This window comes from Rhinopithecus roxellana, chromosome 3, assembly GCF_007565055.1.
Source record: "Rhinopithecus roxellana isolate Shanxi Qingling chromosome 3, ASM756505v1, whole genome shotgun sequence".
Taxonomy (NCBI): domain Eukaryota; kingdom Metazoa; phylum Chordata; class Mammalia; order Primates; family Cercopithecidae; genus Rhinopithecus; species Rhinopithecus roxellana.
Genome location: NC_044551.1, coordinates 151,632,673 through 151,651,220, shown reverse-complemented (window position 1 = coordinate 151,651,220; position 18,548 = coordinate 151,632,673). Strand labels below are relative to the sequence as shown.

The window sequence follows — 18,548 nt, the reverse complement described above, 5'->3', positions numbered from 1 at the left end:
GCCCCACCCACCAGCCTGGCCAGCTTTCCTGGACCAAACTTCCTAGCACCTAAGCAGGGGATGAGGGCAGATAAACGAAATCAGAAAAGGGATCTGTTCCTCCTAGACTCAACCAACATGACCACCGTGGAGAAAGAAGGAAACAAAAACAAGAGCAAACTCTCTTAAAGAACAATCTGGCATCTATCACCATTGGCATTCAGCCCCTCTGGCCACAGGACTCAGGACCAAGCCTCTCACCTTCATTATCTCATCCATTTCCCAAGAAGCAGGAATTCTTTTTCTCACATTTCACAGATGGGGAAGCTGAGGCTAGGAGAGGTTATGTTATTTGCCAAAGTCACACAACTAGTAAAAGCCACTGACAAGATTCAGGCTCAGGCCATCAGGTGCCAGAGGCAGCATTTTTTGGCACCATAGGCCCTGCCTGGGGACAAGAGCATACAGAAAATCTCAAAAGAGATGAGAACAAAACTCGGAAAATTGCTAGCATGCAGGGAGGGGGCATGCAGGGAGGGGGGAAGGTGTGATTTCCTGCTACAGAGGCCAGAGTAAAAGCCACTCCAGGAGTGCCTGTGCAGCCCTCCATAGTAAGGTCCAGCGGTTGCATTTATGCCCAAAGATGCCCCTGGTGCTTGGAGTGGAAGGAAGATTCCAGAGACAAGATTGGAAGCTTCTCGGCTTAGCAGTTCTAGGGCTGGACCCTCCAACAAGCCATTTTACACATAAAGCAGTCAATGGGAGGGAATAGACGTAGGGGGCTAAAATCCCCACAGCACAGGGTCCAAGTCGGTAGACTGCACTTTCTCCACGTCCAGGGTCCGCTAGCGCCGGCATCGGGGACTCAACCCCGGGTGCACAGAGCCCGGCACACACCGCTGGAGAGGGATTCCCGCTGTTGAGGGTTGAGAGGAGGGTATGGAGTCCCCCGAACAGCACGACAGGGTTCAGGGGCCACCTGGCAACGCCTGAATGCCGAGGCCTCTGTGAGCTTGGGTCGGGCCAGCTTCCCACTTGGGAGGTTGGGGAGGGCGTCGTGGGTCTCTGCGTTCCCAGGCCAAGCCGCCCTGGAGGCACGGACTAGCAGGACGCCGAGGTGGCGCGGGTCGCGGCCTCTCCCGCAGCAGCTGTCGGCGAGAACCAGGCAGGGAGGCGCCGCTGCTGACTGCACCTCATGAAACATTCACGCCCGGCTGCCGCGCTGCCGTCTCCCGGCACCTTGCGCCCGAAACGGTCGCTCTGGAGCCCGTGGCCGTCCGCGGCCGTCCCTGAGAGGGTCAGGCCACAGCGCGACCTGCCCTGTGGTCCCATCCCAGAATCCCAGCAGCAAGCAGGCTCAGGCTGGGCACTTCGGGGTACCAGGAGTAGGTTCGGCCAACTGGTTTCCCCCATGAGGCTTCGCGCACAGGGTTATCTGGCCACCGGGCAACGCTGGGGAGCCCTGTGGCCTGAGGGTGGGCAAAGGGCAGGCTCGCAGTTCCCTTGCGTCCAGCCCATCTCCCAGTGGCAGCCAGCCAGGAACAGGCCTGCGGGGCCACGGAGGTGGAGGCGTCACCGTTCGCAGGCCCGCAGCAGGATGGCCGCTGGGGGATGTGCAGACATAGGGGTTGGACAAGGGGCCCCAGAAGTGTCTGTCCTGAGGGGTTGGTCTGCCCTTTCCTCACCAGCGCAGCCCCTGAGGAGAGAGAAGGAGGCAATCCCCCAAGCAGGGCAGGTCGGGCTGTTGCCCCTCCCTAGCACCCCCTACCCCCAAACACAGAAACCCTGGGGTCTGTCCTCAAACCTCCCTGGCTGCCACGCTCTGGGCAGCAGACTCTTCCTGCCAACACGCAAGACCAGCTCCCTCCCGCAGGCCGAGCAGAAAGAAGAAAGGTCCAATCTCAAAACCCCCGACTCGACCACCAGCCCCTGTCTAAACGGAAGTAGGGCCAGCCCCTCACGAGTCAGGTGGGAAACTGGGCCCAGGGAGAGAAAGTGCGCCAGGGCCAGGCTGGGACCCGCTGCGTCTTGGTCCGCATGCGGCCGGGCGCCTCAACGGAGGTCCCAGGGCGTGCTCCCGGGCCTCGACACCCGGCCGCCAGCCACGCGGACCCCAGCCTGCGCCCCGAGGGAGGCCGGGACCCCTAGCCGGCGGGACTGCGCGCCGCCCCTCTCCCCGCAGGTCCCGGCGAGCGCCTAGCTTCCCCTCCCCCCCCTTCCCGCCTCCCGGCCGGTGTCCCCGCCTTCCCCGCGGGCGACTGGCGGCGGCGGCAGGAGCAGCGGGCCGAGCCGAGGCAGCCCCGGCCTCGCGCGCTGGGATGTAGCGAACCAGCAGGGGTCGAAGAAACGTGCAGTGCCAGAGCCAGAGCTGGATCCGGGTCCCACAGCCGGAGCCGAAACCTGAGCCAGAGTCCGCGGCGGGCGAGCCCGGAGCCAACGAGCCGCAGACACAGCGCTGCCCAGGTGGGGTAAGAGACGCTGGGCTAGGGGCGCAGGGTCTCCGCGTTGGAGGGGCGCAGGGAGGTGGCGGCCGAGTCCTGCGCAGTTTGCTTCTGGCGTGTGTGGGTCCAGCCGGCAGTGCGGGACAGCGCAAGGCGCGGAAGGTCAGGAGCCTTCGAGGCAGCGTGAGGAGCTCGTTCCTGCACCCAGGGCACAATCATAGCCGCCGTCACCGGGTGCTACCCCACCTAACTGGTGGGATCAACCCTCTGCTTTAGCTCCGGGCACCCCAAGAGGGTAGCAGCCTCGGGGGCATGGGCCACGGCCCCGCGAAGGGCACAACCTGGGAAGCTCGTGGCAGCCCCTCGCGGCGGCGCGGGACGCAGGGCCCCCATCCCCACCCCCAGGAGAAGTGAGCAGGAGAGAGGGCCGCCCGCTGCTCCCCGCTGCATCCAGGGATAGAGTGCCCCACCACCCATGGAAGTGCTGGCCCCTCTGCGTGGCCCGGGACTTCGGCCGTGGCTTCGCTTCAAGAGGGTATTTTTCCTAAACGAAACCGCTTCATTCGTTCGTTCGTTCGTTCCGGCAGCAATGCCGCAGAAAAGCAGCAGACATCGGTCCGCACGCTGGCTCTCTTGGCCCCAGACCCCGACATGCCGTCGCAGCGCTTGGAGGTGCCCCCAGCCCATGGCGGCCTGCCCTCGCCGGCACAGGTCGGGCTTTTTCTTCCCAGGAGAGAAACCCCAGATTCCCTTCGTAACGTCCAATAAAGACATTCCCGCGGCTTCTCCCGGGTTTGGTTGTTGACGCAGGGTCCCAGAGCACTGCAGCCGCTTCTCAAGAACCGGGTCTCGGATTTCTGAAATTGACCAGCTTCGTAAATTGGAGCCTATTCTCCCGCAGCAAAGGGCCCCAAAGCCGGTATCGCAGTAATGGGAACCCCAGGCTGGAATCCGGGTCCCAAGCTTTTCCGATTTAGGAATTCCCTGAATCTACAAATATTTAGTCCACTTTTCTGAAAAACTAAGGCTTGTGTATTCTCTTGATATCCCTGTGACCTCTGAAAGCCACCAGGGTCAGAGGGAGGAAATCCCAGGTTGCTGTCCACTGGGGGAGGATTCAGGTCTAGGGTTCAGGTCTAGGGTAGTCAGGGCAAAAGCTACAGGCAGCAGGGGCAGCACAGAAGACTTGCTGTCCCCGTGCCCTTTCCCGGGGCTGCTTTGGGCCTCCCGCCTCTCTTCCAGGGAAAGGAAAAGAGGTGGGCTGGGGCGGGGAGACCAGGCTGTCTGGACTCTAGGATGCAGAGGCCTCTAGACAGGCTCAGGGTGCTCTTCTCCCATGAAATCAACCGCTGGGAAGAGGAGACTATGGTGCATCCGTAAGTTGCCCCTCTGCTCCCGAGTTGTGCGACCAGCTGCTACCACCTCCTTCCTAGTCTTCTTCCCCACAGCTCAGCCATTCTCAGGAACCAGACAGCGTCCATGGACTTAGGTGAGAGATGGGCTGGAGAGAGCCACAGGTCCTACCAGCCGCTGACTGAGTGGCCCACAGCACAGAGTCCTGAGTTCCATATTCCCATCTGTGCTTCACTGGCGGCAGTCCTGCCCAAATACATCCTGGCTTTCCCCGGGACAGGCTGGGGATCCTCAATTGGCAGGAAGCCTCAGACTGGGGTCCCAGGAAGCCTAAAGGAGCCACTGAGGTCTTTCCAGCCCCTACCTGAGCACCCTCCTCCCCACTTACCCAGTAATTGCTGTATTCAAAGAAACAGGAGCTTTTATTGGGGAGGGGGTATTAGATCAGGCAGAAAGAGGTAGGTGGTCCAAACCTGCACTCCCAAAACTGGGTTTTCAAGTTTGAACTTCTCCACGGACTAAGAGGCTTAGGGCTGGAATGTCCCAGAGAGTCATGGATAGCCCTGGTGGCAGGTCATGGCACATTCCTTCCTTTTTCCTAAAATACCTTGATTCTGGGAGCAAGATTAGAGCAGGGTGCCCCCATGGGTGGGTAGGATGCCCCCCACCCATAAGAGCCTTCCAACCACCCTTCCCAAATTACATTACTAAACCATTCTTGGGCACAGGCTGTTTTTAGTGAGCTAGGCTTCAGGAAGGGTCCTCGTGGTGACTACTTCAACCCCACCACAGCCCAGGTTCTTCTGCTCCGCCCAGCCAGGACCCTAAACTCCAAAATTCTTGAACATCACAGAATCATTGCTGGCTTTGTGTGGTCAGGGAGAGGTGGAGAACAGGGCACATGGTTCCAGTTCCACTAAGCCCCCTTCCCTCCTCTATTCCTGTCCCATCAGCAAGTGAGCTGGACGCTGAAGCAGCAGGCAGAGTCCGGTGTTGGACGTGGGAACTGAGGCTCAAGGCAGATCAAGCCTTTACCTTGAGGCAAACACAGGTCACCCAGCACAGGTGGGGGAACACAAAGCCTCTGCTTACTCCTGAAAGAGTGCTGTTTTCTGTCCTGTGTGTGAGACATGTCCATGAGTGTGCAAGAAGCCCCTATCTTGACTGGGACAATGGCCAGTGAGAGAGTGTAGCTGGGGAAGAACAGAGAGCATGTCCAGGTCCCTTCCCCAGCCAATGCCCAAGATCAGGTCACAGCCTCCTCACAATCAATTGCCTCCTCACTCCTTGATCACTCCGTGCTGCCCAGGCCCAGCAGAACAGACTGCCAGCAGGCCCCACTAGCCCCAGCCCCTCTTTGGGTCTCAGGTCCCCTGAGGATACGGGGCTTCACCTGAAACAGTCTGAGGGCTTTTCCATCTACACAGCAGGCATCAAGATCACCAAATAAAGGGACTATTGTGCCTGCCTGGAGCCCTGCCAGAGGTTTGGGCCCAGAGGGGCACACAGCAGGTGCTCAATAACTGCATTAAATGCATTAACAGTGAGGATACGGCCCCTCAGACTAAGCAGTGAGTGCTGCTCACAAAACAGTCCCCACTGGGGGATGGCCCAAAGAGTCACTTTGGTCCCTCTGGGAAGTGAGGGGGCTATGAGTCCCAGCCTCCTCCGGATGCCCACAGACAGATCATTCATTTCTAAGTCTCTGCCCAGAGACACACTGTGCTTCCCACCTTGGCCTGACATGTGGCGGGGTTAGAACACACCTCCTATCCCGTGCCAGCCGGCGTTCATGCCAAGTAGCACACATATGCCTAAACTCAGCACTTCCATAGTGCAGTGAGTACATGTGTGTGCACAGCATCTCCGCATGGATGTATAGGATGTGCGTGTGCGCGCGTGCCCCCATGCTGTCTGCATTCAGGCTGTTCTATGGGATAAGACAGCTAAAAGGAGAATGGTGTGTGAAGAGACACTCCCTAGCATGCTGCAGCACCTGAATATCTCCTTGAAAGGAGGGATTTTCTACTGGAGACTCCAAGAAACGTGGTAAAGGTGGGGCTGAGGGCAAATGCTGGGCAACTGTGCTTCCCCATGTTCCTTTGCCCATGACCAAGACTCATTTCATGGAGGGAGATCTCAGCTTGGAAGAAGGCAGAAGTCACTGAGCCTCCCCAACCCAAACTCCTGGGAAGTGTCCTCCGTCTGGCCTCAGACCCTGTATCCTATGGTCACAGACTCACAGTGAGAAAGGGCCAGGCCCTAAGGAGCTGTGCTGTCTCTCCATGGCCCAGAGTGGGGGATGGGGGTAGGGGTGCTTTGGACTAACATGGAGGGAATGGAAGGCAGGCCTGGTTCCAGCCTGCGTGCCTGCCCCTGGCCCCAGCAGCCCTCACAAGGAGCTCAGCTGACCCTGGCTGTCTCCTGTGATGGGAAGGGGTAAGACGAGGACTCAAAGGCAGAACCTGCAGAGTGCCCCAGATGCGGACACCTGCGCAGTCAGTGCCACCCACCCAGGAGTTGAGGAGGCACTGGGTTTTGGGGTGAGGACACTGGACACCTCCCTGCTTCTTTCCCAGACCAACAATCTCCCTGGCGCTGCTCCCTTGGGTGTCTGTGTCTGGTGGAGCTGGTCACAGGTGAGGGGCAGAGGGCAGTCTGGGGTCCGCCTATGGCCAGAGAAGCAGGTCAGGGCGGCGCCTTGTCACCCCAGCTGTGGCCTGTTTGCTCAAGACGCTGAGGTCTTGGGGCCAACTAACAATTGTTGAGCAAAATCCTTCGACAAACTTCACCTACGTGCAAGGATTTGAGGAGGGAATAACTCTTGGGAGTGGGAGAGTAATGTCATTGCCTGTGCCCAGTGAAGGCCCATTGGAGCTGCAACTCAGCTACCACTGTGTGGGAGAGAAGCTGGAAGACTGAGGGCTTCCTGGGCTGCTGGCCCAGGGTTAGGAGACAGCAGTCACCTGGCCTACCAGGCCTGTGCCTGAAGCCCTGGGAAGCCAGGATGCAGGCCCCAGGCTGGGACCAAGCTACCCTGAAGGAGGGTAAAGGCTGCCAAGGCCAACCCCATGCCTGCCAAGGCCAGGCCTAGCCCATTTGGCCAAAGCGTAAGGTGTAAAACAAGGGGAGAGGTAGAAGAGGCTGTAGGGCCTGGCTGGGATTCTGGGGTCTTCCCTCTGCATTCTCCAAACGCCTAGAGCCAGCAGAAACGTTTCGTCTGATTAGAAGCCATCATTTCTATCCCAATCCCGGAAAATTGACTGCGGTGCAGAGAGGGAGGCCTGAGAAGCAGCCTTAGGGGAGAAGGTCCAAGCTAATTAGGAGGCAGCATCCGGGGGCCCATTAGAGCGCAGGCTGCTGTCACTCAGCCGGGCTGAGTTCCCGGGAGAAGAGGCTGGAGAAGGAGGGGCAGGCGGCCCCTCGACGAGGACACCGCTGGGAGCTGCCGGAACGGGCCCCGGGCTCTGCCCCCGCCCCGGCGCTGGCTCGAAGGCGTCCGCTCGGTGCGATCCTGCTCGGCAAACATTCACTTATCCTGGGCTGTTCTCGCCAGGGCTGGGGACTTCGAGGCGGCCGAGATGGGAGTTGATTCTAGGCGAAACAAGTCATTTGGAGCCTGAGGTGGGCACGAGCCGCCCGGGACTTGCAGGCCAGATGCGTTTCTTTTGTGAGGCCGAGGGAGAACTCGGTGTGTCACCGGGGAAGGAGGGAGAGGCGCGGCGAGGCCGCGGGGGGCGGGGAGGCGGCGGGAAGGTGGCTGCGGAGGGGGAGGGCGCGGGCGAGGCAGGGAGGGAGGGAGGGCAGCAGAGAGGGCGCGGCGGCGCGGGAGGCTCGGGGCTGGATTCCGCCCGCGCTCCCTCGCTCGCTCGCTCCCTCCCCAGCCCCCTCCCACCCAGGCCCACCCCACCCAGCACCCCTGGCGCAGGGACTGCTGGAACCTGGCTGTGCGCGCTGTCGCTTTAAGACAGACTCTGCCGGCGCCGTCCGGAGCCTTAGAAACCGGCCCCGGATCGCGAGCCGGAGCCGGAGCCGGAGCCGGGGCCGGCCCGGCTGCTGAGGCCCCAGCGGCAGAAGCGCAGCGCGGAGCGCTGAGCCAGGCGCCCGGTCGCGAGAAGCTGCCGCCGCCTCTGCCCGCCCGGCCCCGCGGTCCCGGGCGGTCCATGGGGCGGGTACGGCGTCGCTGCGGGCGCCGGCAGCCCTGGAGGGCAGCCGCTTAGGCGCTGCGCTCTTGTCCCCGCAGGTCGCAGCCAGGGCGGCGGGGCGCGCCCAGCCCCGGCCCCTGGAGCGCCCGCCGCGGTCCCCACCTCCATGGACGCCTTCAAGGGGGGCATGAGCCTGGAGCGGCTACCGGAGGGGCTCCGGCCGCCGCCGCCGCCACCCCATGACATGGGGCCCGCCTTCCACCTGGCCCGGCCCGCCGACCACCGCGAGCAGCTCGAGAACTCCGCCAGCGAGTCGTCTGACACGGAGCTGCCAGGTAAGCGCCGTTGCCCGCGCGGCGCGCACGGAGCCTACTTGGGCGCGGGGCACGGGGAGCTGGGAGCAGGGCCTGACGCCCGCGCCGTGCAACCAAGCTCCCTCTCCGCCCCAGAAGCGTCAGGAGCTTTCTTTTTCCCGTTCTCGACCTGACGGTGAACGCGGAAACTTACGCACACGCGAAGGCAGTTCCACGCGGTCCCCACGCGCCAAGAGACTGGCAGATGCATGAGCCTACAGCTGGAGGGTTGGACTGACAGCCCCTCTTGATCAGGAGTAAATAGAACGGGGGAAAATTGGATTTGCGCAACTGGGCGCTAAGAAGCGACTCGGACGAAGGGAGAGGAGCAGACCGAGAAAGGAACGGGGGTGACGGGCGAGAGAACGCGCTCAGAGAGACAGAGAGGGAGGCTAACACCGTGACAGTAGGCGACAGAATGAAAGAGAGAGGCCAAAGAGAAGGGGCGGGCGGGAAGGGTAAATGGGGAGAGAGGGGTCATCAAGTAGAAGGAAGACACAGAAGACGGTGAGGGCGAGCGGGCCAAGAGGCGCGGCCGGACTCCCAGCAAGGCCAGCCCGAACCCCGATCGAGGGATCCGGCCCACGTGTGCAGCCGAAGCCCGGAGCTGCCCGGCCCTGGCCCCTGGCTCCGGCGCGTCTCCCTCCGCGCTGCCTTTTTGTCGGAGCTAGAGCTTTTTTCCAGCAGCTAACTGGGCCCGGGGGTGGCCGTCGCGGGCAGTGGGGTAGCGAATCCGCTGCCCAGCGCAGCCGCCCGGGTCCCCGAGGGGCTCAGAGCTCCCCGGCATGGGCGCCTCTTCTGCTCATCTCTTATGTTCATTTCTTAATACACAGCTGAGTGTTTCTTTACACTTCCTTAATCTCTGTTTGTGTCTCTTTTGCATCCCTAAGTGATTTTTCTGAGAGGTTCTCTTTGCTTGGTTAAAACACCATCAACGCTGAACTATACTTTTGTTTTCAAAAGTTTTAAGTGCGGTCTTTGGTTGGTTTTATTTTTAAAACCTAGAGAGATATATAATCATAGATTGATTTTTTGAACCAAATCTATGAGGATGAATTAACAATTTTAACTTTATCTTTCGATTTTGAAAGAATTCATATACTAAGTGTAGGTCTCTGGAATTTAAAATATCTACATGCAACATTATTCTTCCGGAGATTTTAAACAGTCAATCCAAAATGGCGCGTTTCTCCGGAATTTTCTCAAAATCCATTTACAGTGGTGTTATTTGGGGAATTTAAATTATCTAACTATAATGTGTTTCTCTGGGATTTAAAAATTATCTCTGTAAGGGCCTTATTGGGAGGGAGTTAAAAATCTATCTACAACGGTACATTAGTTTTTTAAATCCCAAAGAAATAAATGCTTCTGTCAGCCTGGAGTCAATACACTTACGGATCTGTATTTAGTTAGGGGTGTGTTTGTACCGAGCTTTCTGGCTTCTTAATTTACATTTGCTCTGTGTTTCTTCCTGTCTGATTTTGAGAATTTGTGGCCCTTTCTGTGTCTTTAGGCATAGAGCTGTGAGCTTTTCTGGGCTTCTGTGTTTTGTTTTTAAACTCTTTTTCTTTATGTATCAATGTTTCTATGGCTGCGTGTGTTTTGTGTAGCTTCAAAGAGAGACAGACTGAAGCCCGAGGTCACCTAGACAGAGTCTGTCTGTCTGGGCTGCAGTTGGTGGGGTTTTCTAGGCTTTGGGACTGGAGGCCTGGAAGCAAGGCCGAGAACCGGCTGTGTTGTGCCTGCCCAGTGGGGCTCCCACACATCCCTGAGGAGAAAAAAGTGGAGGAGCTTTAGGCTGAAAAGATCTGCTCCTAGTTCAGAAAAGCAGAGACCCCCTCAGATTTAGACCCCCTGAGAGCTCGCAAAACAAACAAACAAAACAAAGCATACATTTGCTCCGAACATCAGCAGCAGGGCAGTCTGAGCCGAGCTAAGGGTGCAGGCCCTGCCCAGCCAGGAACCCAGGCCCGCGGCTCGGGCTCCGATTCTTGGGCTCTTCCCGTGGTACACCAGACTAGAGGTGCCTACTGACGACCAGCACCCGGCGGGCGCTTTCCAGTGGGGACAGTTCCCAGGGACCCTGGAGGGAGGGAAGGAAGGAAGACCTCCAGCGCTGGTGGCTTGGCGGGCGCTTCGGTGGAGCCGGGACGGGGTGCAACGGGGCGTAAGCCAGGGTGACCTGCTCCACTTCCTGCCTACTGCAGAGAAGGAGCGCGGCGGGGAACCCAAGGGGCCTGAGGACAGTGGCACAGGAGGCACGGGCTGCGGCAGCGCAGACGACCCAGCCAAGAAGAAGAAGCAGCGGCGGCAACGTACGCACTTCACAAGCCAGCAGTTGCAAGAGCTAGAGGCCACGTTCCAGAGGAACCGCTACCCCGACATGAGCATGAGGGAGGAGATCGCCGTGTGGACCAACCTCACCGAGCCGCGCGTGCGGGTGAGCAAGGGGTGCGCCTAAGAGCACCCGCGCAGAGGGCTCTCGGACCGCCTCTGCTGCAGCCCTCCAAAGCTTAGACCCACAAGCAGACCTTAACTCTCCCACCATTCAGAACTGGTCCCTCCCACCACCTGCGATCCCCACCTTAGGCCCTGGCCCACCTAGCGTCTGCCAGGCCTCCAGGCTGCCGTGGACCTCCAACCCCTCTGACCCTCATCCTACCTGATCCTAGGACTAAGGCAGCCCCAGCCCAAAGACCTGTGCCCTCAGGGGACTCCCCCATGCCCTGTGGGGCCCAGGACCCACTTGGATGTTAACAGGATACCCTGGGCCAGAGACTGGGCAGTGGATTCCCTGCCGCTGGGGACCTCGGGAGCTGCTGGCTTTACCCCGAAAACGAAAGGGAAAGGCAGGTCCTGCCTGGCTGCCTCGGAGAAGCCAGAAAGGTGCCTGGGTTTGGGGCTCTCAAAACTTCCTGGAGCAGTGGTCCCATCTCACAAGCAGATTCTCTAAAAGCTCAAGATATTCTCCACCCTCCCCAGCCGTCAGTAGGACCCTTTGCCTTCTGCCTTTTCCAGAAGGTCTCCCGTCTGGTGAGGTGGGGGGCGGCTCTGGGACCCAAATATCCTTCCCAATCACTTTTGGGATATGCCATCTCAGACCCAAGACCAGCCTGCATTCTCCCTCTTCTCACCCGTTTGGTTTCAAGTAAAAGCAAGGCTTTCCTGCCAGGGTAGCAACAGAATCATTTCTTCCCTGGGGGCGCAAATATTTAATCAGATATTGGGAGCACTTCCCAAGTCGACCAAAGTCCCACCTGGCCCACAGACTCCTTACCATAACCCGCACCCCTCCCTAGGCAAGCTGGCCAGCCCAGTGGGACTTGGAGTGAAGACACAGCACTCAGTAATCCTGAACTCACTAATCCTGCCCAGGTTTATGGTGGTAGGGGTGAGTGGGGGTGGAATCAGGCAGTGTCAGTGCTGGGGACTAGGGAAAGCTGAGAAGCAGGAGTCTGGCAAACTAGCTCAGGAAACTCCACTCAGAACTGGAGGAAAATCCGAGAGGGCAGAGAGCATGCCGTAGGCAGATAGGTAAGGATGGGGAAGGACTAGGAGGTTGTCACCAAATTTGGGGGGAGAAAAGGAAGGGCAGGAAGATTAGAAGAAACTAGTAAGAATAGAAAAAATTAAATATTTGTGGAGAAACATATTTGGCATATATTTAGGCGGCAGGAAAGAAATTAGGAAGCAAAAAGATCAGGTATTTGAGAAAAACAATCAACTGTTTAAGGGGAACAGTAGAGGTCAGATATTTGGAAAGGATGAAAAAGCCTAATATTTGGGGACGATTCAAAAGGATCAAAAATGGGGGAGAAACAAGAAAACAGACTGAGGGAGAAGAAAGAGGTTCAGACAGCGGGGTGGACTGAACGAAAATAAACATTTGGAGCCGAAAAGAAAACATCAAATATTCCGATAAAGATGATAGCAAACTATTTGAGCAATGAAACAGATCGAAGAATTGGGGGAGTCGGAAAGTCCTATGTCTCAGGGAGGAAAAATACCTTTTGTATTTGAGGGAGAATAAAAAGACTGAAATATTTAGTAGAGCAAACCCGTTTGGGGGAGAAGGCAGAGGTGAACTGGTTGAGAGAGGAAGAAAGAAAACGAATATCTGTTCACATAAACGAGAATCTGTATTCGGAGAAGAAAATGGATATAATTTGGGAGAGAGGATAAAGATTGGAAAAAGAAAATAGTATTTTCTGGGGACAGGAAAGGAACCATTGTGGAGGGAATGCAGGAGCGGAAATATCGGTAGAAGGAGAGAAACGGCAGTTCGGAGGGCAGCGGGCGGATGAAGGGCTCCAGGCGGTGGGGAGCCGGGTGGGGGCCCTCCGGGCCCACAGCAGCCCTGACCCTTCTCCCGTCCCCTCCCCCAGGTCTGGTTCAAGAACCGGCGAGCCAAGTGGCGGAAGCGTGAGCGTAACCAGCAGCTGGACCTGTGCAAGGGTGGCTACGTGCCGCAATTCAGCGGCCTGGTGCAGCCCTACGAGGACGTGTACGCCGCCGGCTACTCCTACAACAACTGGGCCGCCAAGAGTCTGGCGCCAGCGCCGCTCTCCACCAAAAGCTTCACCTTCTTCAACTCCATGAGCCCGCTGTCGTCGCAGTCCATGTTCTCGGCACCCAGCTCCATCTCCTCCATGACCATGCCGTCCAGCATGGGACCAGGCGCCGTGCCTGGCATGCCCAACTCGGGCCTCAACAACATCAACAACCTCACCGGCTCCTCGCTCAACTCGGCCATGTCGCCGGGCGCCTGCCCGTACGGCACTCCCGCCTCGCCCTACACCGTCTACCGGGACACGTGCAACTCGAGCCTAGCCAGCCTGAGGCTCAAGTCCAAACAGCACTCGTCGTTCGGCTACGGCGGCCTGCAGGGCCCGGCCTCGGGCCTCAACGCGTGCCAATACAACAGCTGACCGCCCCGCCGCACTACGCGGGCCGGCTGCCGGCGCAGGGAAGGGCTCGGGCGCGGAGGACACGCGGGACCCCGGCTCGCAAGCCCTGGCTCACCGCTTTGCGGACCTCGCGCCTGCGCAGCCCCCTCCTCCCACTTCCCACTCCGGGTTGGTTTTGTGTTTGCTTTTCCGGATCCCACTCTGCCCTCCAAAAAGACAAAAAAAAAAAAAACAAAAACAAAAAACAAAACAAAAAGACGTCGGAGAAAAGTGCCGCGAAAAAAATGGATGAGTTGCAATTTTCCTCGGGATGGCGCGGGTGGTGTGTGTGTGTTCCCACGGGCCCCGGAGGCCCACTCCGCGGAGGGGATGCGGCGCGGTAGGCGAGCGGGCCCCCCCGGCGAGAGGCCCAGCGGCCGGGGGAGGACGCCCTCGTAGCCCGCGTCCCCGCCGCGCTGGACCCGGACTGAGCGGCCGGGCCTGCGGACTGGATGTACGGGACCTGGACTTGCCTGGGATTTCCCGACCCCGTACAAACCAAGATGCCCTCTCCAAGCTGAGCCCGGCCGAGAGCGCCTTAGCTCGAGTCGGGATCCGCGTTGGGGCAGGCGTTGGATTGGGGGTGACGGTGCCCCAGCCCAGGATCCGGCACTTGGTGGAGCCGCACTCGGCTCCGGCGCGCCTGGTAGAGCCCCGCTGGCCCTGCGCCCCGGAGCCCTATATTGAGGCTACGGAGCTGCAGCGGGCAGTGCGGACCTGGCGGGAGGAGGGGGAGGTCCGTCTCAGAACACCCCAGCCTCGAGCTTAGCCGCAGGCCCAGGCCCTCTGCTCTGCTCCCGGGCTGGGAGGCGGCCCCCTGTCTGGGCGAACAGCCCCCTCCTCACCGCCAGCCGTGCAAGAGTCGAGCCGGTAGAGCAAGGGGCGCGGCCCCAGGGCCCTGCGCCCACTTTGCACACCCGCTCTCCGGCCCGCGCCCCTGTTTACAGCGTCCCTGTGTATGTTGGACTGACTGTATAGAATTATAAATCTGTCTATATCGACTTGTCCATGTACGTCTATTAAAACCATAGTCCGAGCGTGCTAAGCACTGCTGAGCCCCGACTGCTTCATTGGGCTGAGGAGGGAGGCGGATAGAAAGGGAACTGTGGGTAGAAAGGGAGCCGGGCCCCTTGGGTAGGAGGGGAGCACCAAGGCAGCCCCCGCCGAGGTCTCCCTACCCCGCTTCCCCGCCACCATTCTTGACCTGCTCAGCCTGGCTCCCATGAGGGCACCGACCGACGTTGCGAGCCCGCCCGGTGCGCACCCGCAAAGCTGCACCTCTCGGCATTGTGCGCGGGATGCCTTAGCGAGAACCCCCTCCCTCTACGGCTGCCGGACTCTGCAGGTTCTTCCCTGGTGACCCTCGAGGTCCCAGGGTGCAATGGGGCCCTTGCCTGCCCAGAGCGTTCGGGCAGGGGGCTGCTGAGAGCCTCTTTAGACCTGGGGTTGCCTTTTCTTCTGTGGGTCCGGCAACAGCCCCTCTTCTCTCCTCGGAGCCAGGGTCAGGCTGTTCCAGGACTGAGGGAGCTGGATCTATCAGAGTCTAGCGAGGGCCTCCCGCTGCCTTTCTCCCTAATGCCCACAACGTGCCAAGAGCCCACCCAGGGGCGTGCGGCTGTGCAGGAGAAAGTGTCCGTCACAGAGGACTCACTTCTCACTTCCAATACATCTCAACTTGTGGGGACTGCTGGCCGCCTCCGCCCTCCCCTGGCTTTTGGAAACTACTGAACAAGACCAGCCTGTAAACTGCCTGTAAAATTCTGCTTCCCTTAAGTAAGTCATTTCTAATGGCAAAACAAAATGTTTGCAGCTGCAGTGGGGGAGGAAGGAGGGGTTGATATTCTGCTTTAGAATCACCTTATGATGGGGGTTGGCACTGCCCTGGACCCAGGCAAGCCCTAGCTAGGAGTGGGGCACAGCCACAGGCTTAGTCACGAGCTGACAGCTGGAGAGCCCTGTGCACACATTCTCAAGCCAGGTCAACACAGCCTTTGAGGTCAGGAGTGTTGTCCCTATTTTACAGATGGAACCAAGGCTCTGTAACTGGGCCAAGGTCACACTGAGCCAGTAGGTTTTTAGATTCCAAAGCCAGGCATCTTTCCACTGATTTTCTCACCTTCAGATGAGGAATGAAGAGAGGTCCTCTCTGGAGGATGGTCAGCCTGATGCTGTGAGCCCTGGAGTGTGGAGCTCTGAGATGGACAGGGCCAGATACACAGGCTAGTGGGGGTGGGGTGGAATAGGGCAGGGGGCTGGAGCCAGACCACCCCTCCCCTAGCAGCTCCAATCCAGAGCGCCGACCCACTCTCTGGGAACATAAACACAACCACATCTGGACTCAGAGGGCCTCCCTCAGCCTCACACATCTGCCAAGGCCAGAGGGCCCTGGTCTCAGCTGAGGGCAGGAGTCAGGGGAGACCTAGAAGGAGGCGGGCTGGAGGAAAGTGAGGGGCAAAAAGGAAGCCTCTCTGAAAGTCAGGTCTAGCACCAGGTGCGAGGGGAGCCACACAGGGCTCAGGTGGAGATGCAGTGTGGCTGTGGGGCCACAGGCCAAACAGCTGCAGACGGGTCAAAGGGTAGAGGTAGTCCCAGAATGACCCCATCATCCATCAAGGACTGTGGCCAACCAGGTGAGTGAAAGACCCAGCCGCAGGCCCCTCCCAGCTGTTCCCACCCAGCTATTCTGTGGCTGGCAGAGACGACAGCATGCAGCCCTTTCCCGCTGCTTCGGCTGCAGGGTCATCTCTGAAGGGGGCTAGGGACCGTAGGGGGCTCTGAAAGCCCAATCCTCTGAAGAAAAAAAAAAAAAAGGCAGAATTCCTAGCCAGCTCTGCCTGAAGAAGATTGGGGGAGGGGACCGCCATTCATTCAACACTGACCGTGCCCCTGCTCTCAGTGCTAGGATGGAGCAGTGGAAACAGACACAGCCCCCGCTCTGCTGGACAAGTAAACAAACGTGTGTAATTACAACCTAGGCTGAAGAAAAACAACAGGGTGCTGTGAGAGTAAATGGGGTCTTGCTTTAAACAAGGCGGTCAGGCAAGGTCCTTCTGGGGAGGCGGCTCCATCCCTATGTTCAGTACCAAGCTCCAATGCTGACAACCTACACAAGGCCCCAGGCACCAAGCTAAGTGTACACTCCTCATTCATAAGCCCCTTCACCTGCACACAGCCCTGTGAGGCTAGTATTGTTATTCTTTTATTAAAGTGAAATGCCCTGGCTCTCCTCTTGAGGTCCTATTCCCTGCTTTCTGCATTAATAGGACTTCCCTGTCAAAATTTCTCAACAGGTCACTTTAGATGTCATTTGGGGTTTTCCCAGCTCAGCTTTCCCTCCCTGCCTCTGCAGAGTGTCCTGAATATGAGTCATGATTGACAGTTCTCCTGGCCACACCCCCACCCCACCCCAGGAACTATCCTCGATTCTGGGCCCTCGGTCACCCAGCCTATTGTCCTGTGGTACAATCTTCCCACCATCCTCTGTGGGCCAGGCCCTGGGAGAGGAACCAGGCCCAATTCCTGCCACCCACTGGGCCTCTGGGGAGAGGCAGAGCCCAGTCAATACCCTAAGAGATGACAGGACGCAGGGTGGGGTGGGGGGCAAAGCAGGGGTACTCACCCCAGCATGCTCTTCTAGGGGTGTCCTGCGCCATGGAGCAAGGATGCCTGGACACTTCTTTTTGTTTGCATATCATGTTATGAGTAGCTAACAGCAGGCTCTTCCTGAGCACCAGGCCCCAGCAAAGCTCCTCACAGCAACTTCATGACGGAGGGATATGTTATCCTTATTTTTCACAGGAAGAAACTGAAGCTCAAAGGGAATCAGTAACTTGCCCAACATGGCACAGACAGCTAATGATGGCTAGAAGCAGCACCTGAACTCAGACCCTCTGACCAGAGCGTGCGCTCGCACCCACCGTGCTGTACACTACCCTTACATGAATCACATTTGTATTCAGGAGGGAAAGGAAATAAAAAATTAGATTTCTCTTCAAGAAGCTAGACAGCTGGGCTCCAGAACCGAGACAGAAAAGGCCCCAGGGCCTAGGATTTGCCCGCCTAAGCTCCAGGCTATGTGACAGCAGCAGAGGGCACAGGTAGCGGGGACAGAGGAAGCCCTGGGGTGGGGGCAGGCAGAGGCACAGAGCAGCTTTTTGGTGAAGAAAGGGCCCTGAATTCTCAATCAGGAAATCCAAGCTCCCAGGTCAGTCTGGATTACAAGCTTCCTGTTTCCGAGATAGGGAGAACCCCCCCACCCCGAGGCCACCTCCCAGCCCCTGCTGGTGCCTGCCTCCTTGCCCCTCCCATCAGGGGAACCCCACTCTTCACACTCCCACGTTGCTTTTGCAGGTTCCTGGGTCCTGCCTCCTGACTGGCTGGTACTGCCCAGGACAGGTGCCTACCTGTCAAGCAGCTGCAGAGCACTCAGGAGACATGGCCACTGGGGCCCTGGCTGGAAGGGCTGCAATTCCATGAATCAGACCACTGCGGAGGAGCAGGTCAGGGTACAGGAAGCTGCTCGTGGAGCAGGGAGGAGGCAGAGGGCAGGATGACCCTCACATGAAAGCTGCTCTGGCTGGCTGAGGCAAATGTCTCACTCTGTGCTGTCCCCTACTGCACTTGACATGTTTCATTTATCTTATTAGCTTCATTTTATAAATGGGGAATGTGGAGCTCAGAGAGGTCATGTAACCTGTCCTAAGCTGCACCACACCACTTTAGGGACTCAATCCCTAGCCTGACTGCAGAGTCTATGGGCTGTGACTATAAACACTGCCTCCCGGAGGCTGGCCCTGGCAGCTGGACAGGATCAGTGTAGTCAGAGAGCCAGCATGGTGAACTGAGTCAAACAGGTATAGACAGCATCCCCTCAGAAGTGTCTGCACATAGTAGGTGCTCAATGAACATTTGTTAAATAAAAGAATTGAGGCACTTTGGGAGGCCAAGGTGGGCAGATCACGAGGTCAGGAGATCGAGACCATACTGGCTGACACGGTGAAACTTCGTCTCTACTAAAAATACAAAAAAACATTATCTGGGTATGGTGGCAGGCGCCTGTATTCCCCAGCTACTCGAGAGGCTGAGGCAGGAGAATGGCGTGAACCCGGGAGGCAGAGCTTGCAGTGAACCGAGATCGCGCCACTGCACTCCAGCCTGGGCAACAGCGCGAGACTCCGTCTCAAAAAAAAAAAAAAATTTGAGGGATGGCCGTCCCTCACCCCAACACTCCACAAAACATATCTTGACCCTTTCTCCCTCTCTGCACTCCTTTCTGTCCTCTATCTTGCATCTTTCCTTCTTCTGCTACTCACTTGCTCACTCCTTTTCAGC

At 58.3% G+C, this 18,548-nt stretch overlaps 1 protein-coding gene across 1 annotated transcript; it reads left to right on the top strand.

Moving 5' to 3' along the window:
- Positions 1-2,291: 2,291 nt before the first annotated feature.
- PITX1 (paired like homeodomain 1) lies at positions 2,292-14,262 on the top strand. Its single transcript, XM_010359918.2, has 4 exons — positions 2,292-2,447; positions 8,017-8,253; positions 10,479-10,711; positions 12,657-14,262. The coding sequence occupies exons 2-4, from the start codon at positions 8,085-8,087 to the stop codon at positions 13,197-13,199; spliced, it is 945 nt and encodes a 314-aa protein (XP_010358220.1). The 5' UTR covers positions 2,292-2,447; positions 8,017-8,084; the 3' UTR covers positions 13,200-14,262.
- The last annotated feature ends 4,286 nt before the right edge of the window (positions 14,263-18,548 follow it).